Source organism: Diabrotica undecimpunctata, chromosome 9 (assembly GCF_040954645.1).
Source record: "Diabrotica undecimpunctata isolate CICGRU chromosome 9, icDiaUnde3, whole genome shotgun sequence".
In the NCBI taxonomy this organism is placed as follows: domain Eukaryota; kingdom Metazoa; phylum Arthropoda; class Insecta; order Coleoptera; family Chrysomelidae; genus Diabrotica; species Diabrotica undecimpunctata.
This window is the reverse complement of record NC_092811.1, coordinates 108,290,196-108,314,706: the sequence shown is the minus strand read 5'-3', so window position 1 is coordinate 108,314,706 and position 24,511 is coordinate 108,290,196. Positions and strand designations below refer to the sequence as shown.

The window sequence follows — 24,511 nt, the reverse complement described above, 5'->3', positions numbered from 1 at the left end:
GAAAGATCAACTTATAAAGTCATGGTATCACGATACCTGTAACAGGTTAACGACTAAGAAAATACAAAGTTGTATCAATTAAAAGACTGTTTTTATATTTATATGACATGTTAGCTTACAACTATGCATTTTAGACTCTCAATGAGTTTAATAGATTTTGATTTATAAGTTTTCTGGTTTTTTGTTGTTTGATCACGTCTGATCAATTTTTCTTGGTCAATATATTATTTCTCATTTTTTTTCAAGCAAATTACTTAATAAATTATATAATAAAAAGCAAAACTATCATTAGCTAAAAAATGTTACTAGTAGCCTCACAGTGGTAGCAAAATAAAGAAAACACAAATATAAAAAACAATTTATTACAGAAATAAAATAAAAACAAAACATAACATAAATCTATACACTGGCGATCATAAATTATATCATAAACTTAGGACTATTGTTGTAGCATTGTTATTCCTAAAGAAAGCGTGTATGCTCGGTAAAATATTTTATTATAATAGTACAGTGATTTATGTATATAGCCTGTAACTGAAAATCTTGTATGCCACTCACGGAATGTAATTAAATGGAGAGAAAAAATATTCCCACTAAAATAGGTTTTTTATTAAAAATAATTATATACGTACGTTGTCAATGAATATTCGGTGGATATATGTATGTTTATCAGGAAGAAAGTATATTTCAACATCGCAGATTTAGAATATTACTTTGAAGATAAATAGAAAATCTTGGTTTGTGTATTCAATAAATAATCGGAAAACATCATAAATAAAACACACTAAGTAAATTCCTCCGCCGGTTATGGCTCTGTGATCTCAAAAAAACATTAGTTCTAGAAAGCTAGAATTTTTAAGGCATACATGTCAAGTTTTAGCAAGTTGCAGATTAGTATATTTTTGACAGCTGCGCTTTGTAAGATGACGAGTTTGGAAAAATTATTCATATAAAGAAAAACGATTTTCGATGTCACATTAAACATTATTTTATTTGATAAATAAAACGCAGAATGAAATAAAAGGAAAGCTGGATAAATACATTGGATGAACCACGTACTGGATGGCGGCCCTCTAATGCAGTTACACCATAAAATGTAAAGAAAGTTTATGAAATGGTTTTAGCTGACTAGAAGTAACCGTTGATGAAACCTGAATCTACTACTACATATCAGAGAACAGAGGGAACGCGAGGCAGTAGACAGAAGTCGACAAAAGTGCTTCGAAGCGGCAAACAGTGGCTTAAAGGGTCGGAAAGGTTATGGCCACTGTATTTTGGTACTGCAAGAAAGGCCAAACTATCAGTAACCCTGTCCAATAATCATTGTGTATTATTGGAAAACAATTTGTGGTGGAAGAAGGAAGAAAAAAGTATTTTTTCTTTAAGGTAATGCTCACAAGAGAGTTATGCCAATGGTAAAAATTCATGAGTTGTGCTTCGAAGTGCTTTCTCATCTGGCTCATTCTCTTGATTTGGTTCGATGTACTCTGATTATTATGTAAAAAAGTTTAGCTCGAACGAAGAGTTAATTGACGAAACAAACACCTGCTTTTCAGAGCTTCCCGAATTATATAATTCGGACGGTATAAAGAACTTGGAAAATTACTGGGATCATTGTTTTTAGTTAAAAGGAAACAATCTCCTATTAAAGGAGGTTACTTATCAGATCACTAAAGTTATAGTACAATCTCTGTTAGTACAGTAGTAAAAAGTATCATACTGAAGGTACAATAGAGATAATCGTTACTCAACCTTAATGTACACGTGAATAAAAGCTCTCAATTAGAGTATATGTTAAGGCGTATCCTCCTCTTCTGCTAGTAAAGAGAGAAAATCATACGAGAATTCTTTTAAAAACAATCCTATCTAACAATTTTAAAAAAGAAAGCATTAAATTGTCGTTTTTACAGTTGCCTAAATGTTTTTCATTTGCCTAATAATAAGTATTTGAGGTAAAGGAAAATGAAGCACTGCAATAATATATCCTCTTTACAAGTAAAAATTACTAACTGGGATTAAGAATGGAATACGACATAGTTAAATAAGGAAGAATTGTGAAGGCGTTAACTGACCGCTGTAAGAAATAAAATAAAGAAAGGTTGGTTGACATTAGTAGATACGAAGTGTTGTGAGACTAGGTGGTAGAATGTCGGAACCATCCCAAATTAAGATTGTAGTGAGATAGGGAGGAATCTTTTCTGTCAAACTTTTTAATCTTATACTTAAAAAAGTGATGACAAATTCAGATTAATCTAATTGGCACAATATCTAGCTATATTAGTTAGGGAAGAACACGTCCGTTTGAACTTAATACAAGAATTAATACAAATATTTAACAAATAATTATTTGTTGTAAGAATACCAAAGGAATTGAAAATTAAGCTCCATACATAAAAAGAGAAACACAAAAATCCCAATAATTATATGCGAATATGCGTTACACCTTCTGTGGGTAAGTTATATGGGAAAATAATTAAAGAAAGCTCGAACGCTCACGTACTGAATATTTTCTATAAAACAGCTTCAGAAAAAACAGCGTTTAACGCCGAATTTCACATTGAATTCGGGGACCTCCAAAAGGCCTATGACAGTCAACGATATGTGGAAAGCAATACAAACTCACGGAGTAGATAACACCTACGTAAATGCCATAAAATCACTTTACGAAGGCAGTGGGATTTATCTAGGATTGGGGTACAACAATGGGAAATAGAAATGCAAGATCATAGAAGATGGAGGGCTATAGTGGATGCAGTGAGGACTCCCCCCGAGTTGTAAAGCCGGTCAAGACGAAGAAGACAATGGAAATAGAACAAAACTCGGACTAAACTACTCAGAACCGTTTAAAGTCGATAAAGGACTTCGACAAGAATGTTACCTGTCACCAACCTTATTTAAATTTACATAGATGACGTACTAAAAAACTGGAACAATTTTAGCAAAGGACAAAGACATCGTCTACATGATAAAAAAGTTGGAAGAAGTATTTGTAAGATGGAGTTTGGAAGGTAATTATGATAAAAAAATGAATATAAATACTTGGGGGTAACTTTAACAAATACAGGATCAGGTGTGAAATGTATATAATAAATAAAACAAATAAAGAAAAGATGATAACAAGACAATAACACTCGATTATATGGAGCCACGATATTACAAGCAAAACTAAACACCATATCTTTAATAAAAGAATAGTAGAAAATTGCTAACTTTGTGGCTCAGAGATCTGGGTGAAAAATAAAAAAATAAAAAACTGAAAAAATACAGTGGAAATTAGGTTTTTGAGAAAAAACTGCAGACTGACACTAATGATCAAAGTGCAAAATGAAAGAATTAGAGAACTTATGAGTGTGGGGGAGACACTAAATATCGAAATAGAAAAAGTGGAACGGACAAATAAAAACAGCAATGACAGTTTCAGACCAAAGAGGTCAACTATAGACCAAATACATATGTTAAGAGGCATACATGAAAAATGTGTTAAATATAACATACCAATTTATACTGATTTCAAACAGGAATTTATCAGATAGATAAAAAAATGTTAAAACAACTATCCTTATTAGAAATACTGAAAAAGTTGGTTAAACTTAAATGTCAAAAGAAAAAGAAAAACCAGTCGATTCTAGTAAAATTACTTATTTAAATTAACGTTATATGTATATATATATATATATATATATATATATATATATATATATATATATATATGACTTTAAAGGGTTCCAAGGCCATGGTAAGAATAGATGAGTTAGGCAGGGCGATACTTTATCAACAACACTTTTTAATCGATCTTTGGAAGCTATTAACAAAAAACTAGAAATGAACGGCTGTATTATTACAAGATCTACTTAAATATACGCATATGTGGATGATATTCCCATAATAAGCCACAATAGAAGCGTAAGGGTAGAGCGGGGAACTGCTGCTCTAAATATAAATGGAAGGAAAACAAAATAATGGAGTGCACAAAGTCGAATCGACATGAGAATCTGAAGGTATACAACCATACCTACGAATATGCCGACTTTTCTCTACCTAGGCTCAATAATGAATGACAGCAACAACGTCAGACAAAAAATACAAGCACGGATTCGTAGCAGTAATCAGTGCTTTTATGCATACAAATACTTAATAAAAAGTTAATTAATGAATCGTGCGTCCAAGCTTAGAATCTACAAAACAGTAATTAGACCAGTGGTCACATATGAATGTAAAACGTGGACCTTTTCAACCACTGATGAAAACAAATGGACAATATTTGAGCGCAAAATATTAAGAAATATATTTGTACCAACCCATTGTAGCGATGGTTCGTGGAGAATAAAAATGAACTATCAGCTGCATGAATTAAAGCTGAGCTCAGATATCGTTAGATTTGTAAAGTCAAAATGACTAAACTGGCTTGGCTACTTCCAAAGAATGCGAGATAATCTATCTGTAAAAGTAATCAAGAGATATAAACTCCAAGGACATAAGACAAGATGAAGGATCTGTAAAAGATGGAAAGATAATGTAGAGGCAGATCTTAAAACCATGAACATCAGGCAGTGGCGAAGAAAAGTACCTGACAGAGCAGAATGGAAGAACGTTGTTAAGCAGGTCAAGGGCCACAGATAGTTGGTAGCATCATTAGAAGACGAATAAAACCATTTCTATAAAATTAATGTAATTATAATATACATATAGCTTTAATACGATTTAGATGTATATATATATATATATATATATATATATATATATATATACCTCCATTTTCTAATTATATAAATTAAATTGATCAGTTAACACAAAACAAACCAACCTATACCGCACACACTATCGATATAATCCACGAACTATAGGAAGTCAACTAAACCGCTTCAATTAATGGCATTCCTTTATATCCAACGCAAACAATTTTTTAATAGTCCTAAAATGATACAGTTTTGAAGCCAGTTTAACAACAAATTACATAATTAGTAAATAGCTTTATGCATGCATATGTGCGTTAGGTATGTAGAAAGGACTGATTAAAGCAATTAAGAAAATCAATAAAATATATAAATATGTATGTACATAGTAATTTATCACTCACTTTCTAACAATAAAATAATTTAAGTAAAACTATATCTACATATACCGGGTGGTGATTCGTCAAACGAGCCCTAGTAAATTTAATGGGAAATTCTAAACTGTTGAATTTCTACTTCCCTAATTATTTTAGATCAAAAGTCATGAAATACTATTTAAAAGGACTGAATCTGTACAAAAATGTGAAAATCTAAGAAAAAGCAAAACGGGAGAGAAAACGCTATGAGAAAAACTGCTCCAGAATTAACACTTACCTGGCGTGGGTGGTTTATAATCAATGGCAGAAGTGAAGGATGTAATATCTACAAACACCACAAACACATTATTATACATAGTGGTATGGGAATCCCTATAAACGACACCACGTTGTACACACTATGCTTTGCAGATGACCAAATAGTCTTGGCTTAGAACTACGAAGATCTAGAATATATAACTTAGGAATATCAGACATTAGACTTAAAACTAAGTATGAAAAAACAGAATACGTATATAGGAGGAGAACAACAAAATCTAATTTTGGAAGAGCAACACCAAAAAATAAATCACTTTAAAATGTATAAATATCTAGGCATACACTTAACCAATGGCGGCAATATTTCAATGAAAAGATTAAACGCAGAAATAACCAGGGAAGACATGCCATTTGGCAATTGAAAAGTATACTATGGGATAAAATAAATTTCAAGAGAAAATAAACACAGAATCTATAATAGCATTGTCAAAAGCATTATTACATATGGAAGTTAAACATGGCTACTAAAAGAGAAAACCATAAAGACTTTGGAAGCAACAAAATGCAATTTGGAAATAAATTATTGAAGGAGAGTGATCGGTAAATTAAGATTAGACAGAAAGAAACGAGAGAATTCACGAAATCATTATAAGTTTCATCAAAACTTATAATAACAGAGGACATCAAAATCAATCAACTAAGAAGGTACGGGCACGTACAAAGAATGGATGAGAGTAAAATCCCAAAAAAAGTAGTAAACTGGACATTGCAGGGAAGACTAAATAAGGTCAAACCGAGATTAAGTTGAAGAGAAAGAGTCGACAATGACATAAAAGCAAGAGGAATATAAGAGTACCTTCTGAATGACCATAGGAAGCTGGAAATCAGAAGAGAGCGAAGAACGTTACAAACTGACTGTATATATGTACGTTTAAAATTCAATAAAGTCAATGAAATTTATTCAGTTACGGAAATATCAGCAATACTGTTTTATTCAGGCAATAGTGCAGCAATTAAAGATTTTTAGTTATTTAGCGTAATATATTCTAATAGACCAATTAGAGGTTATACAATCAAAGGATTTTAAAAAAGTTTGAAAATATTGGGACTGTGATATTTAATTAGAACTGTATATTTTTATTATTTAAAGAACGAATAGAAAATAAGTTATGATAATTATTACTAAACATAAAACTCTAACCAAGGTTCACACAATCGGCCATTTTGTCCTAAGCAGTATAAAAATCGATTGTAAAATTCTCATCTGATATTAGCCAGAATGTTACAGATACGTACAATCAAACAAAAATTAAAACTGATTTTAAGGAATTCCTTAACCTCTCGACTATTTTTCTTCTTTATCTGGAGTTACTTCTACAAGTCTCGGTAAAATCTCTTCTTGTAGCAAGTCCAAAAACGTTTCTAAATTTAAATTTTCCGTATAGAAAAATGGTCCAATAATATTGAGTCTAAATATTCATAACCAGACATTTATTTTTCAACGATATTGTTTTCAATACCTAATATATCTTGTTTTCTGGTCGACCAAATCCGATAATTTTGAACATTTGGTTTATTATTATGTAAATTGATTATGAAATTAGATTGATAAGCCTAATGTGCCACCCTTTAAAGATTCTCTTGAAAATTGTTCAAAACCGAATTTATAAGAAATGTCAGGAGCAGATAGATCAAACGCAGTTTGGCTTCAGAGGAGGTATGGGTACAAGAGAGACATTATTTGCGTTGACGGTACTCGTGCAAAAATATCGGGAATATAACAAGAGTGCATATGTATGCTTCATAGACTTTAGGAAGGCCTTTGACCGAGTGCAGCATATGAAGTTAATAGATGAATTAAAAAACATAAATTATGACAAAAAAAGACATTGAGTTTATTAAGGCTATATACTGGAACCAGAAAACAGTAGTAAAGATGAACGATATAGAAACAAATAATATACCGATTGCGAGAGGGGTCAGGTAAGGGCCGTCTTGTCTCCGACGCTTTTCAACGTGTACTCACAGGTCATATTCAGAAAAGCCTTATGGGAAAGAAAATAGGGAATAAGAATTGGTGGAAAAATCGTAAACACCATGAGATTTGCAGATGACACGGTAATTATGGCTGAGAGTGTAGAAGAACTACAAACTATATGCAATAAATAGTGAATGCATTCAAATGGGACTTGACATCAACACAGATAAGACCAAATTTATGATAGTATCAAGGAGTCCAATAAATAATGAACAACTAACCCTTGGTGGACAGCAAATAGAGAGAGTGACAAAATATAAATATTTGGGAGCTTACATCAAAACAGAATTTGATCCAGACTAAGAGATCAGGGTACGAATAGAAATGGCAAGGGCATCGTTCTTAAAATTCAAGCAATTGTTCTGTGACAAAAATCTGAATACTGCGCTGATACTGAGGTTTGTTGAATGTTACGTCTGGTCCCAACTATTGTACGGGGTAGAAACATGGACGTTAAAAGCGCAAATAGTTAAGAAGCTTGAAGCCTTTGAACTTTGGATACATTGGAGAATGTTGAGAATTCCATGGACTGCCAGGGTCACTAATGAGGAAGTGCTGAGAAGGATGGGTCGAGACAAAAAATTGTTGAGAACAATAAAAGTACGCAAGACTGCATAGCTTGGACACATACTGAGGAATGATAAATATAGTTTTCTGCAGATCCTCATGCAGGGTAGAGTCGATGGCAAAAAGGGAATAGGTAGAAAGAGGAAGTCATGGCTGCGAAATATTCGAGACTGGACAAACATGACTGTAGACGAATTATTCCACGTTGCAAAAGATAGAGAAACTTTTAGAAATGTGGTCGCCAACCTCTGTTAATGGGGACGGCATAGGAAGAAGAAGAAGAATATGTAAATGAATACTCATAGTTGAACAAAATGTTTTTTAAAAATTGTCTGTCTGCATTAGCCCTCTCTAAAATTCCATAACAAAATTCTGCTCGTCTCTCAGTATCTTCTGTTAGTTCTTTTCTGAATCTATTTTCCGAATTTATTTCTTTCCAAAATTTTTACGGTTGTGAAATTCTGAATGCCAAACTGATCTGCAATGGTTCGAAAACTTCTTGTATGATTTAGAACTACTGCTGTTAATACATTGATTTCGTTTTGATTTTCTAAATTTTTTGGTAACTCAACAATATTGTTTGTACAGGTACAGTTAGGAATTATGGTTCCAGTAATTTAAAACTTTTTTAAAATCCTATGAATTGTTGAATGACTTGGAATTGGTCTATTCGCCCTGTTAAGGATGAGTTGCGTGGTGAGTTGTCTACGAACTACATATATTAAAGCTAAAAAACATCGTTTTTCTTCATTTTATAATCAACTTGTCGTAAATAAATGAATTTTTCGCACGTCAGAGAATTTGAATACTGTTGTTGCGTTCTTTTAGCTTAACAGGGCGAGTTGGGATATCTTACGCTAAATGAATAACTGACAGTGCGCGCACTATTGCCTGATTTTTTTTAATAGCATAGACATTAGTCATTCAGCCAGTTGCAATAGATTCTCCAATCAGACAAATACACAACCCTATCCCTGATAGAAAACTAATGGATAATTAATAGAAGAATATACGACAAGGAAACTTCGAGGGTCACTTGCTTCTCGTCTAGGGGCCCATGAAGACTATTGCCTGATTAAAACATATTTATTATTGCTACTTTCTCCTCAACTGAGTACATTTTATCAACTTGTTTTTTAAACAATAAATCACAAAATAAAAATATAGGCAAATAAAATATTGTTAATATTTAACTTCGTTATAACCAAACGCAACCCATTATACACATACTGCACTACATGTGGCCTAACTTTTACAACAATACTTTGGCAAATGTATTATATTTTTGCAAAATTTTAATGTGTTTAAATACGTAGAAAAATTTTAATATTTCTTTCGATACAGATTTCAGACCTCTATAAATAGTTTCCCATGAATTTTGATGTAAAATAATGAGGGAAGCCGGAATTCAACAGTTTCACACTTCTGATTGAGTTTCCTATGGCCCGTTTAACGATTCACCACGCCCTTTATATATATATATATATATATATATATATATATATATATATATATATATATATATATATATATATATATATATATATATATATATACTTATACAATTAAAATATATTCAGAAGAAAAAACATTGCATAGTAATAATATGGTTTCCGAGAACTATATATTTTTTGTTCTTAAGTAAACTCATAAAACGAATTTGATATATATATATATATATATATATATATATATATATATTCGGTTATTTAAAAATTGGTGCGATAGAAATGGATTAGTCGTAAATTTGGAAAAGACTGTAATCGTGAATTTTGCTTATAGTGAGAGAAGAAGCACTCAGACTTCTTTTCAAATTAAAATAAATAAGACATATTATTATTATGTTATGATCGATCCAGTGTCACAATATGGAATTTTTGGCTTCGATTATAGAAATTTTTGTGCTACAGATGTAAAAAGTGACACTATTATATAACTTATTTTGCTATATATTTGCATTGAAGAACGACATTAGACCAACAGCATTAATCTCCATATATTATGCGTAGTTATGTTCCATTATTGCACAGAACATTATCGTTTGGCACATGTAAAATTTTCGCAAGTTTGTTCTGCAGAAACGAATCATCAAAAAAACTCAGTAAAGGAGAAAGTCCGTGTACAGAAACTGGAATGTTCAGATAAATAAGAAGTATGAAAAAGGATCAAAATCAAAAATACATTTATTCTGGGAAGTATAGGTGTGGCGCTAATTGGCGCTATAATGGAAGATCTTCTTCTTTTGGTGCCTATTAGTTTCGAATATTGGCGATCATTCCGGCTATAATTATTTTATTAACTGATGCTGGAAATAGATTAGTTGTGGCTGTGGAGACCCATTTCGTCAGGTTTTTAACCATGATATTCTTCTTTTCCCAATTCCCAATTCCTCGCTTTCCAAATACTTTGCCTTGAAGGATTATTTTCAGTAATCTGTATTTAGTGCCGTTTCTCATTATGTGTCCGAGATACTCTAACTTTCTTTTAATCGTATAAATCACTTCTCTTTCTTTCCTCATTCTTTGTAGTACAGTCTCGTTGGTTATCTTGTCCGTCCATGATATCCTTAGGATTCTTCTGTATAGCCACATCTCGAAGGCTTCAAGTTTTTTATCCATCGCTTCAGTAAGTGTCCAGGATTCAACTCCGTAGTAAAATATCAAGAAGATATAACATCGTAGGAGCCTTACTTTTATCTCCAGATTAAGGTTGTGGCTTTTAAAGAGTTTGGCCATGTTGCTAAATGCTCTCCTAGCCTTCTCTATTCTACATTTTACTTCTTGTGAGTGATCCCATTGTTCGTTTACTATTGTTCCAAGATAGGTAAACTGTTTTACTCGGTCCACTGGTGTATTCTTGATAAGCAGTTGGACGTCTCTAATTTTATTTTTGCTGATAGCCATAAATTAAGTTTTTGATATGTTTACTTGTAGTCCAAATCTTTCACTTACTTCATTTACTTTGTTTATTAGTTGCTGTAAACTGTTTAAACTGTCTACAAAAATAACAGTGTCATCTGCATAGCGGATGTTGTCTCCATTTAAAAGGATTCCATGTTCACAATTTTCCAAGGTTTCACTAAATATTTCCCCTGAATATAGGTTAAATAATATATGTAGGTAAAAGTATACATCCGTGTCTAACGCCTCGCAGAATCTGGATGGCTTTCATCGGTTTATTTGCAAGATTATTGTGGCTGATTGGTTCCAGTATACATTTTGTATTATACGCCGGTCTTTATCATCTATTTGGGTTTTTGTTAGAACATCCATAATTTTTCGGTGTTGAACTGTGTCAAATGCTTTTTGGTAGTCCACAAAGCAGGTGTAGATATCGCAAGTCATATCTCTGCATCTTTGGAACAGTACCTGTAGACTAAACAGTACATATCTCGTACCTACACGTTTCATCATGAATCCAAACTATGGGTCCTGTATTCTCTCTTCGCATAGCTTGTATATTCTGCGATGTACAATTTTTTGAAAAATTTTTGGTGTATGGCTCATTAGACTTATTAGCCCATATTCTCCGCACTTTTTCGCTAACTGCCAATCTAGCTAATCTTTTGGAATATTGCCTGTGTCAAAGATATTATTAAAGATTTTACATAGTATTCTTAAAGATTCACCATCAAGTTTAAAAAATTCAGACTGTATGTACTCCATCTGGTCCTGAGCTCTCTCTTCTTTTAGTGATATTATGGCTGCTCTTATTTCTGCCACTAGTATAGGTGGTCCTGTTTCCGTAGGTATTAAGGACTGGTTCTCGCTCTTATCAAAAAATAAATTTCGTATGGAATTTTTCCAGGTATTATCAATACTCTCTTTGTCCACGATTACCTCTCCGTTGGCATTAAGAAGTTGACTTACTCTTCTGTTTTTATATTTGCCTGTAATTTCTCTTACCTTGTTATGCACGTTGAAGTCATCGTATTTACTTTGTAGAATTTCGATTTCTAGGCATTTTTCTCCAGTTCTTTCTGTTTGGCTTCTCTTATCTTTCTCTGTATATCTCGTTGTAATGTTTTATACATAGAGTTATTGTTCTTGTTTTTCCTTCTTTCTTGCATCAGCTGCAGAATCTCTGTCGACATCCATGTCTTATTCTTACCTTCTTCGTTCTTCATAAAATTGTCTTTAATGTCGTCTATCGTTTTATTAAGAGGTTCTATCTTCTCTTCTGTGCTTTCCTTTGTATTATCGATTTCTTTGAATTTTCTATTTATTGTTTTGCTGACTATTTCTTTTACTTCACTACATTTAAGTTTTCTTGTGTCATGTTTTTTACAGTTTTTTCGTGTGTTTTCTTTAACTTCTGGTGGTTCTATACATGCCCAATAAAGGATTGTAGTTAGATTGAATATCAGCGCCTGGGTACGCTTTAACACTGTTAAAACTATTTCGATATCTTTTGTTAACAAGTATTTAGTATGTTTGGTTTATTACAATAACGGCTTCTCCGTTGTTTTTAGGTGATTTCCACGTATACGGGCGTCTAGGTGGTAGTTTGTAAAATGTGTTTAGCACGATTAAGTCATGTTCAGCTGCAAAGATCTTAGGTTAAGATACTACGAACGTTGAGCGCGGAAATTATAATTGCCCAATACTAAAAATCGTTTAGTTTTAAGTGCTGCAAGGAAAATGAGAATATGGTGAAAGACAGTGAGACAGTACATGTAGATACTTATGAAGAAATGTAATTAGGGAAGCCAATCTCTTTACTTTAAGTTGTATTTCGAAAGAATGAGTTCTTATGCTTATTGTTTTAGTGGACTGAAATTGAACTAAACATTGATAAAAAGAAGAATCCTGTAATATTGCCATTTCAGTAAGAAGTAGAGAAGTCGTATCATTAATCATCCAGAAAGTCTAAACAAATAGCCAAATAGAAATATGTTTTTATGAAGAACATAGTCTTTATTTTACATATGCTTCAGCTTTACTTTTCCAAAATATATCCAGGATATCACTAAATTGTGATTCAACTAATTGAGAAAACTGAATGTATAAATTTCTCCTCTCTTCCTCCCTCTACAATGGCATTACAGCCCAAATCGAGTCTTGACCTCCTCCAAACTATACCTCCAACCAGAAGGAGGCTGACTGAGGTAGTTCACAATTTCCAGATGCATGTGTATGGGATAACGGTACACCTGAAGATACATTCTCAGAAAACTATTCCTACTGGAGGAGTCACTAGCGTTTTGTAGTTGCGAGGCGGATCAGCGGATGTTTTGTGTAGACACGCCTACCTACGGAGACGAGTGCGTGCGCCTACACCACTCGATCCGAATCGAACACACGCCGAGTCATCCCTTGAACCGATTGAGGGATATGACTCGGTATAGTCTTTTGGAAAATGTTCATACCAGTTTATAAAAAATAGGTATGTATAATAAAGTAAACCATTCTAAAAGTAAAATAGTCAGTAATAACAGAAATTATTGTGAATTCATTTGTCACTGAGAAAGTTGGATTCAGTACGCGCTCTTTCTTTTTTTCCTGTACTTTTCCTGTTTCTTTTTTTTCTTCCCTTCAATTTATTACTGTTTATGTATTAAAACGCACTAGAAAATTATCATTTAGCACGGAGCAATGACACCAACACATTTAAACAATATTTTAACCTTTTTTCTTGTAATCACTTAATTTCTAAAAGATACTTTCTTCAATAATCTAAAACTACAACGGATAGATCATGAGTATAGAAATAAGAAGAATTGGTTGTGAAATATACAGGGTTGGGATAAAACATAGAACCAAGTAAATATCGTTGAAACGAAGGAGTTGATATTCATGAAACTTTTCATGCAAGAACAATGTCACAAAACGCATCTAGTGCTATTTTTTTACTACTCTACTTTCGGTTTCATTGAAAATATCTTTAACTTATTTAATATAAATGTTTCACCCTGTATATTTTTTCCAGAAAAAAAACTTGTTATTCCTAATTGAGATATACCAATTTTGGTAGAAGAAACTTATTAAATCGAGAAACAAATTACTTTATAGTTAAATAATTGATACATTTATTTCCCAAAAAATGCTCGCACAACTTTACGTACGCACAATGTGTATAAAAGACCAGGAGATGATGCCTACCGTTGTTGAAGTCGTCCATCAACACGTTGGACTGACGATCTAAAACGTTGCCATCGGAATTGAATGCAAGAGATACAAGATCGAAAATTATGAGGGAGATCTATGTCCAGTAGTGAACAAGCGAAGATTGAATGATGATGGTGATGAATGTGTAAGTCTATTAATTTATTTACTTGAATCTTATGATTTTTTGTATTAAAACGACTTAATAAGAAATTAACGAGTACTATCTAGTAGGTGAGTATAAACAAACCAATTCACAGTAATGAAAATTGTTCATTTAAGTGAAAAAGATCGTATTGAAATATTAATAATGATCGGTTTTGGATGTGTGGCTGGAAATTGTCCAAAATGGGCTATAGACAAATTTTTCATAGACGGAAACTTGACTGATGACAAGTATTTAGATCGACTAACTAACCAACATTCCTACACTTCTACAACAGAAGTGGCCAGTGTAGTTGATGGTCAGTTGCCATAAAATTTCTGGTTTTAGCAACATAAAGCTTCTTTTGACACTACAGCCCGAAAGAGTTCAGTTGAGCTGCATCCAAACCATTCTCTGAAGTTTCTCAGCCAGCACATTCTTCTTCTACCTATTCTGCGCTTTCCTTGAATCTTTCTATGCATTATTAGTTTTAGGAATTTATATCTGTCACCACAGATATATACCACACATATATGACCCAGATATTGTAGTTTTCTTATTTTGATGGAATCCGGTATCTCCCTGCTGTTCTCTATTCTTTTCAGTACTTCTTCATTGGTTATTCTGTCTGTCCAGGAGATTCTCAGCATTTTTCGATATGTCCATATTACAAATGCTTCCAATTTATTGAGATATTGTTTATTTAAAGTCCATGTCTCCACACCATACAAAATAACAGAAAATACATAACACTTTAGTACTCGTTTTCTAAGATTTAGGCTGAGGTCTCTACAACATAATATTCGTTTCATATTATTGAATGCACTTCTAGCCTTTTCTCTTCTAACTCTAATTCCTTTGGTATAATCGTTTGTTTCATTAATGTTTGCCCCTAAATATTTATAATTCTGAACTCGTTCTATCGTCAAAATAAAGCGCTTCCCCACTATTATCGACGGGTTAGAAATTCTTTGTATGCGAATTTGACGTAAAGGATTCATAGAGTGACCTGCTAGTTCTCCCGAACTTACTCCGTTACTCCGAGTTTTTCTTTTGGGTTATCTAAAACTGTGTACTATTTTTTAACTGTAAAGTGATTTATTCCTCGTTTTAAAATTTTTTTTTTTACCAAACTTGGTATGTATGAATTATAAATAGCAAGTTCTTTTAAAATCAGCTAAAATATACAAGATGTCCCTTTTAAATTAAATAAGCTGAGGGTATTTCCGGTAAAACCGGAAGTAAAGTAGTAACAAAAAAATATGGCGTTAGATATGTGATCTATCATTATACTGGCATGCAAAGTTTCATGAATAGAATTTTTTGTTTCAAAGATATTTAGTAGGTTCCATACTTTATTCTAACCTTATATAAAATAAATATGTTAATTAAAACTATATTTTTGAAAAATTTCTGTATTTATTAATATGATTTCTTTCACAACAATGTGGTGTTACGTTTTACTCTAATATTTGAGGAAGATCTGCCCTTTGTACTTTCAATTATTTTTATGATCATGTATAATTGACTGAGACAATTTCTAAACTACCTACTTGAAAATAAAAATATTTGTGGATTTTCATGTACACTATGTAATTTGCTGGGAAACGCTGTTAACTACTTAAAAGTGCAATAATGCAAAACAAAACACACGTTCTTAAATAAATCCTTTAATAGCTTGTTTAGTAACATTATGATAACTTTTCCATGCTTCACCATCACACCTACCTACCTCCTTTAACCTTCTTTCTAATTCTTGCCCGTCAAGTTGCACCCGATTCTCAACGTGTATAGGTATAATTGTCTCTTTTCCGTCGTCACTAGTTATTTTAATCACTTCTTCTCTCTTAGTGGCTTCTCCTGGTTTGTTCTCCCGCACGGTTTCCGAAGTTAACACGAACGACGCGACACCGAGGCTGTGTGACTGTTGAACCTGAAATTAATTGTTCTTTTTAACTATCTATAATTGTATATTGTAATTGCCTATTATTTCTAGTAGGTTATAGTTATATATTATTTTCTATGTTTAGATTTTTGCTTTGGACTGGATGCAGTTACAAAAAATTTGTCAAAGTATTGAAAATAATGGTAAAACTAACTTATTATAGAAAAAATCGTAGGAGACAAATTTGTTTCAACTAATAATATAGTAAAACCTCTGAAAGCGACCACTACTAGAAAGTGACCACCTGTGTATCCCAATTCTCAATTCACCGAATTGAGAAATGGTAATCTCTGTTCTTTTATACGTCATTATGCCTTATACCTCTTTATACCTCTTTTACCTATTCTCTTACATGACCGCGGATTTCAAGCTCACTTGGAACACCCATAATATTATCAACAGAGCTACAATACTATTCTGCAACTACAAAAGTACACAAGGATACCAAACCACAACTACAAGAATACCAAATGAGAAAAAAATAACTTAAATAATCTGCTATGCAGACGACGCAATACTACTCTCTCAAAGTGAAGACGATTTGCAACGTATGCTGCACCAATTTAATATAACCGCTAGAAAATTTAACATGTTAATTTCCCCAAAAAAGACAAAATGCATGGTTACAACAGCAAATTTACTAAGATGTAAATTGGAGCTGGAAGGTTAGATCATAAAACAAGTGATGGAATTTAAATATCTAGGCATCACATTATCTAGCTATGGAAAACTCAAAACTGAAGTGGAAGATCAAGTGAATAGAGCAAACAGAGCCGCAGGCTGCCTGAATGAAACAATATGGAGAAATAAAAATATCGGGAAAGAAATGAAAGGCAGAATTTACAAAACAATCATCAGACCAATAATGACATACGCGGCAGAAACACTACCTGACCCAGAGAGGACAAAACGGATGTTAGAAACAGCGGAGATGAAAACACTTAGAAAAATGGATGGCAAGACACTATGGGACAGAGCTAGAAATACAGATATACGACGTAGATGCAAGGTGGAGAACATCAAGAACTGGGTAAGAAATAGAAGAGTAGAATGGAACGATCATATATGAATGAGACGAATGGCAACAAATAGAGTGGTAAAGACGGCAAGAGACGGTTCCCCAATAGGAAGAAGAACGGCAACTGTCATATCTACATAAGAAGAAGAAGAACTACAAAAGTGTCCTAGGTAAAACCTAAGAATTGAAACGATCGATGGACCTGAATACTACAGCAGCTGTGAAAATTACAGGAATTGTATACTTAGAGGCTATATATAAAGATTCCCTATTTTGGACTACGAAAACTTATCCTAATATCCCTTCTGAATAGTAATACGTGTAAATATCACACAAGATAATCAGAAGGATCAGCCTGCCATCCAACTCATTCAAACAAGGAATACAATAGTGCTCCCAACAGTACAACACAGGGCACACCGATGAAATGGATTAATAATTGTAGTATTTTGTGTTGTATCCTGACTTATCTTCAAGATTTTCTTTTATTGTCTTTTTCAATACATAAACAGCTGGTTATAAATCTTATTTTGCATTATTTTTTATATATTTAATAACTAAGTTACCTAGTGAATATCTAAAGGAATGACACTTGTTTAAAGCAACATTTGGAATACTACAATTGAATTAATATTCCTCTACCAAAGAATAGATATCTTTGATAGTTTATGATATTAATTTTTAAGACAGATTAACAAAAATAATAAAATAATGCAGTTACCTTTAAATGAGTCGTTTCGGTGACTTCCCTAACGACTTTTCCAGGAGGAACCTCCGGAGAGGGCTTAAGAACTTCTTTCGCGAGTGGTAGTTCCGGAAGTCCTACTGCTAAGACCATTTTTTCTTTGGCGATATCTTTTCCGATATCTTCTTTGCCGTGTTCCCACCATGGTGAGTAGCGATGTTCGCATTCCGAAGCGGTATTGTACGAGGAGGAGCGCGAGTGTTGAAGAGTAGTGTCGGAAGCTGTCAGAAATTCTTCGTCGGATTTGAGATCTTCGAGTTTTGGAGGTTTCTGAAATTAAAGAAAATGTAACTTAACATAGGTGGATGTTTTAATTATTGTTGATAAACGGTTCATTTTATACAAAGATGTTATCTATAATAACTACTCCAATATGAGAAATCAATACGAATATTAATAAACCGTAGTTGTATATTGCAGGTAATAAAGTTGAATGACGGATTATTATGTTGTTATTTAGTAGTACAATGCTCAGAAAAACTCTATATTTCAAAAGAATTTACTAGTATTACCAAAAATAGAGAATGCGGATGTGATTAACATATTTCAAACACTGCATTTCAATGATTTCTACTCTATTACTTTTTATCTTTATGTGACATCCATCTAGAATTTCTTAGGTTCATATTGTTATTAAGCAACCCTATAAGCGAAAATATTCATATAAGATATCATTTGATATATTTAGTTTTACTTCCTTTATTTTTTCTATGGCTTCAGCGACTTTTTTAATAGTTATTTTTAACACCACTAATCAATTCTCATAGTAATACGACACAAGAATGATAAGGTCTCACCGTTTATAAGGTAAGGTTAATAAGGCACCCTTTGTGTCAGATTTTTCGTTTTATTCCTTCTTATTTCCATACTTAGATTTAACCACAGCCCCGATGATTTCAAAGGGCCAAAAATATTTAAGTAGGAAATTTACCACTTTTATTATCACTATAATGGTGTTGAATGAATGGTTAGAAATGAAAAATAAAAAATTCCTGGCGATGACGGAGTAGTGATCGAAGCGAGTGGAAATAAAATTATCCAGGCTTTGGCCAAGCTTTTCAGCGAATGCATCTACCAAGGAAAAACTCCTCCTAAATGGAACAATGCAATCATTATTTTATTACACAAGCAAGAAGACAAGCAAGAACAGTCTAAATAAATATAAATTTTTCACAAAAATTATCTAAAAAAGACTAGACAATAAATTAGACTTCTATCAGCCTAGAGAACAAGGTGGATTTAGATCGGGATACAGCACTAACGACCACATACTAGTGATAAAGAACCTGATAGAGAAGTCTGCAGAATACAACAATCCATTGGCACTGATATTTGTGGACTACGAGAAATAAATAAACTACTTAGAAAGAAATAAATTCTGTATACAACGAGGAGTACGGTAAGGAGATACCCTTTCTCCAAAGTTATTCACGACGCTTTTAGAACATACTTGTTAAAAGGCAACTCCGAACGAGCATGGTATCAACATAGATGGAGAGAAGCTAAGTCATTTGAGATTTGCAGATGACATCGTCCTTATAGCCGATCGTATGGATGATGCAATAAAAATGTTTGAAAAATTATAGCACGCTTCCTTGAAGGTGGGACTAAAGATTAATATAAACAAGACACAAATAATAAATAATCTGGTGCTAAATCGAAATATTGCTATGAATGGAAGGGATATTGTGCAGACTACAACGTTTAAGTACTTCATCATCATCATCAATCAGCCAATCACGTCCACTGCTGGACATAGGCCTCCCCCAGTTCTTTACACTGGGCCGCTTGTAGCCAGTTTCCCGGTACACGTTTTATATCATCTGTCCATCTAGTCGGTGGTCGTCCTGCTTCTTTTATAGTTTCTGGGCCTCCATTCCATAGTACGTCTTGTCCACCATCCATCTTGTGTTCTGGCTAAGTGCTCTGCGTCGTGGTTCTTTCGATGACGCCTTGAACTCCTGATCTTTGCCTGATTTGTTGGTTTGTTATGTGGTCTTGAAGGCTCACGTTCACCACTGCACGTTCCATGGCTCGTTGTGTAACTCTGAGTTTATTCGCAAATTTTTGCGTGAGTGTTAAAGTCTCTGCTCCATAAGTTTGTACACGTAAAACACATTGGCTATAAACCTTTTGCTTGAGACACATGGGAATTGAACTTTTTAGAATATGGCTTAATTTGCCAAATGCTGCCCATGTCAGGCCTATTCGCCTCTGTATTTCATGTGTTTGATTGTCTCTACTTATTTTGATATCGTGTCTCAGATATTTGTAAGTGTCTGTTTGTTGTATGGTATTATTGTCTATAGTTTAATTTTCTCAAAGTTTATCTTTAATCCTGCTCTTTCAGGCAGGCTTTTAAGCGAATGTATCATAGAAACTGTATCCTGTAAGCTATCTGCGATTAATACAACATCATCTGCAAACCTTAGATTATCTTGCCATTGAGGGTTCTTAAATATTGACTCTAGAGCTGCCGTGAACAATTTTGGTGAAATATTGTCTCCTTGTCTAATTCCTTAGACTACACTTCGTGTGGTCGTATACTTGATGTAGCGTTCTCGTAGATGTTTAAGTACTTAGGACATAAAATTCGGTTGGGCAGAGATAACCAGACATGTAAGCTCCCACGTCGCATATAATTAACCTGGGCAACGTTTAGTAAATTAAACTATGTATTTAAATCGAATCTACCCACATGCCTAACAAGGAAAATCTTTGACCAATGTGTGTTACCTGTACTCACATATGGAGCGAAAACATTAACACTCACAAAAAAGGTAGTTAATAATATTCGCGTGACTCGAGGGCTATGGAGCGCCAGATGTTGAGTGTCTCTCTGAGAGACTGAATTCCAAACGAAGAAATACGTCGTAGAACAAAAACAACAGGCGCCATCGAAAAAATCGCATCGTTAAAATGGAGTTGGGCAGGACACGTCGCCAGATTATCAGACAACCGATGAACAAATAGACAAAACGTATTTTAGAGAGGAGATCAAGACAAAAAGCAATACGGAGCAGAAGATTAGCACCAACTAGGTGGAATGACGAGCTGAAGCGTGTTAGCAATAACTGGATTCAAGCCGCACAAGACAGAGACAAATGGAAAGAGCTGCGAGAGACCTATGTCTAGCAGTGGACGCATACAGGTTGATGATGATGATGATGATAATGATCATACAAAATTTAAAATATTTTTAAAATGTTCACTTCATACTACAATAATTTTTTGTACAATACAAATACTACAATAATTATTTGGATCCTGTTTATCGCTGCTCTTAAGAGTTGGTTAGATAAGCATTGTCCGAGGTTATGGAGCCAAGACATCCGTTTCCTTTAAACGCTATGTTTTCGCATAATTTTTCCGTGTAATACTTATAGTAGCTAAATCCTCTGAATATGTGGCCAAGGTATTTGATTTTTCCGATAGATCTTTATTTCATAAACCTGATTGGTAACTATATGCACGTAGGATATTTTCAACAATCTTTTCTTCTTCTTAACATGCCATACACCAAAGTACGTAGGCGACTATCTCATTACTAGAATTCTGTTCTTGGCGGCGTGACACAGCTCGCCTGTATTGTGTATTCCTGTCCATTCTTTAATATTTCTTAACCAGGATAATTGTTTGCGGCCGGCTCCTCTCCTACCTTCGATCTTCCCTTGTAGGATTAACTGTGGTATTTCATATTTTGCTCCTCTCAATATGTGCCCAAGGTAACCAATCTTGCGTTTTTTAATTAATTTAAAGAGTTCTCTTTCCACGCCGGCTCTCTTAAGGACGTCATCGTTTCGAACTCTATCCACCCAAGGTATGCGCATCATTCTTCTTAATGACCACATTTCAAATGCTTCAAGTTTGTTGATAGATGTTTTTTTCAAAGTCCACGTCTCCATGCCATAAAGCAAGATGGACCATATGTAGCAGTTGACCATTCTGTAGCGTATTTCGAAATGTAGGTTTTGATTACATAGGAGCGGTCTGAATTTCACAAACAATCTTTTATTAAACTATAAATCGGTCTTCTATTTTTATAATCCTGGATTTTGTAAGGACCGCTGCTAAGAGTCCACTTATATTTTATCGATTTAAAAATTTAATTTAAAATCTCATTTTTGCAAGAAAATCGGTATACATATACTAAACATGTAACAGTTTGACTATTAGCGGTAGTTTTATTTATTTTTACGCACAACAGGCCGTTAAGGCCTAGGGCATTTTTTTAAACATAATCCTAATATTAACTAATTACAATTATTTTAAACGAAACTTTAACTTAAATATGTATATACAACATTATTAACTACTCTGAAGGACCTGGTGGACAATATTTCTCCATTAACTTTTATTTTGTGTTTTTCTTTTCCAGTCCCTCACCTTCACGTGTTTAAGGTCTTCCTCCACTTTACGAATTCACCTCGTTCTGGGTCTACCTCTTCTTTTGGGGCCGATTATTTTTCTGGTTATTACTAGTTTAGTCATTCTGTTTGCTCCCATTCTTTCCACATATCCCAACCATCTGATTCTTTGTGACTTGACGAACTTGGTAATGGTAGGATCTTTGTATAAAGCCATTAATTCATTGTTGGTTCTTCTCTCCAAACCATCTTCTGTCTTCCGTCCTCCGAATATGCGTCTCAATATTTTCCTTTCCCATCTTTCCAGAATATCGTCTTCCTTCTTGTTTAATGTCCATTTCTCACCGGCATATGTTACTGTGGGTCGAATTACTGTTTTATATATTCTGAGTTTACCTTGTCTAGAAACTTATTTTGAGTTCAGTAGGGCTCTTAAACTACCTAATTTTTTATTCCTTTTTGCTATTCTGGCTTCGAGCTCCCATTTATCTTTTCCATTTTCATCGAAAACTACACCCAGGTGTTCAAATTTGTCCACCCTTTTAAAACTATAGATTTTACCACTTACAGACCTCACACTAAAGTCTTGTTTTTTCCCTTCTGTCCCTCCTATGATCGTATATTTGGTTTTGTCTTCATTTAGTTCCAATCCGAATTTCTGTGCTTCTTCGATGATTTTCTTCACAACTCTTCTTAATTCTTTCTCGGTTTTTGCTAGGATCGTTAGATCGTCAGCAAATGCCAAGCACTGGTGCTCATGATCGTTTCTTCCACCTTCATGCTGCATTTTCTGATTACAGTTTCTAACACTAAGTTGAATAATGTAGTGGATAAAGAATCTCCCTGTCTCAAGCCTTTTGCAACCGTAAATTGATCTGATATGTGACCCTGCCAAGCAATTTCACACGTTAAGTTATTTAGTGTCATTTTAACTAGCCGGATTAGTTTCTTTGGTATACCCAAATGTTCCATCGCTCGATACATTTTGACTCTATCGACTCTATCATATGCTTGTCTAAAATCCACAAACAAAACATGCAGGGGAACTTTACCTTTATAACAAGTCTAGTTCTTTCTAAAGCCGGCCTGATACTCATGTAGGATTCTTTCCGTATAGCAATTTAGTTTATTTCTCAATATTCTTGCCAAGATTTTATATGCCTGTCTGGTAAGGCTATGTGTGCTATGTGTCTTCGGGTATCCTGGACAGACCACATCACTAACGTGGAAGTAATGCAGAGAATAGGCAAAAGCAAAGAAATAATCTTCACCGTAAAGAAACGGAAGCTTGAGTACTTCGGACATGTCATGAGGCATACTAAGTACCGGCTGCTACAGTTAATAGTCCAAGGAAGAATCGACAGTAGGAGGGGACCGGGAAGAAGACGACACTCATAGATACATAACCTGCTACAATGGTTCGGACTAACATCGACCGAACTGTTCAGAGGTGCCGTAAACAAAGTCAAAATAGCCTTGTTAATAGCCAACGTCCGAAACGGATAGGGTAAAGGAAGGTAAGGCTATACCTCTATATTTGTCACACTTCAGTTTGTCTCCTTCTTTATGCAGAGGGCATATGCAGGCCTCATACCACTCCGATGGCATTATTTCCTTCTCCCATACTTGCACTAGTAGCTGATATATTTTTCTTTGTAGTTGTTCTCCACCAAACTTGATCATTTCTATGCATATGTCATTTTTACCAGGACTGCTGTTATTTTCATTTCTTGTATTGCTGTCACCACCTCCTTCTCTGTAGGTTGCCTTTTAACTATCGCATCTTCTCCAACTGTCCAGTTGTCTAGTGCTTCGTGCTCCACCTCACCATTTAATAATTCTTCAAAATGTTTTTTCCATTCCGTCATTATTTCTGCCGGATCGCTAATTAAATGTCAGGCTTTACCTTTCGTATAACTACAGTGGCTTTGGTAATTTTTCCCATCATTTTAACTTCTTGATAGAACGACCTCACCTCTTTGTTTTTAAACTTCTCTTCTATCTCTTTTAATTTCAACTCATTGTGGTATCTCTTTTTACTTCTACACAGAGCTTTCAACCTACGGCAGATTTAATTTGTTCCCAGGCTTGATCTGTCTGTAAATTTTGGTCACATTGTTGTAGAATTTTATTTATTTCTTCTTCATATTAATTTTTTTAGAACGGTTTTTTAGGCGGTAGTTTTAGTTTCGAGAAAAAAAATATAAGTTATCTTAAAAATTTGAAGTCCATATTATTGCATTAGACTCCTATCTACTAAACCGTTTTATTACA

At 33.8% G+C, this 24,511-nt stretch overlaps 1 protein-coding gene across 1 annotated transcript in view; it reads right to left on the bottom strand.

Moving 5' to 3' along the window:
- The window catches only part of LOC140451278 (uncharacterized), an 862,244-nt gene that overhangs the window by 681,544 nt on the left and 156,189 nt on the right, over positions 1 to 24,511 (bottom strand). Inside the window, 2 exon segments of the mRNA XM_072545021.1 lie at positions 15,895 to 16,095; positions 17,847 to 18,140. Coding sequence (XP_072401122.1) covers positions 15,895 to 16,095; positions 17,847 to 18,140 — 495 coding nt within the window.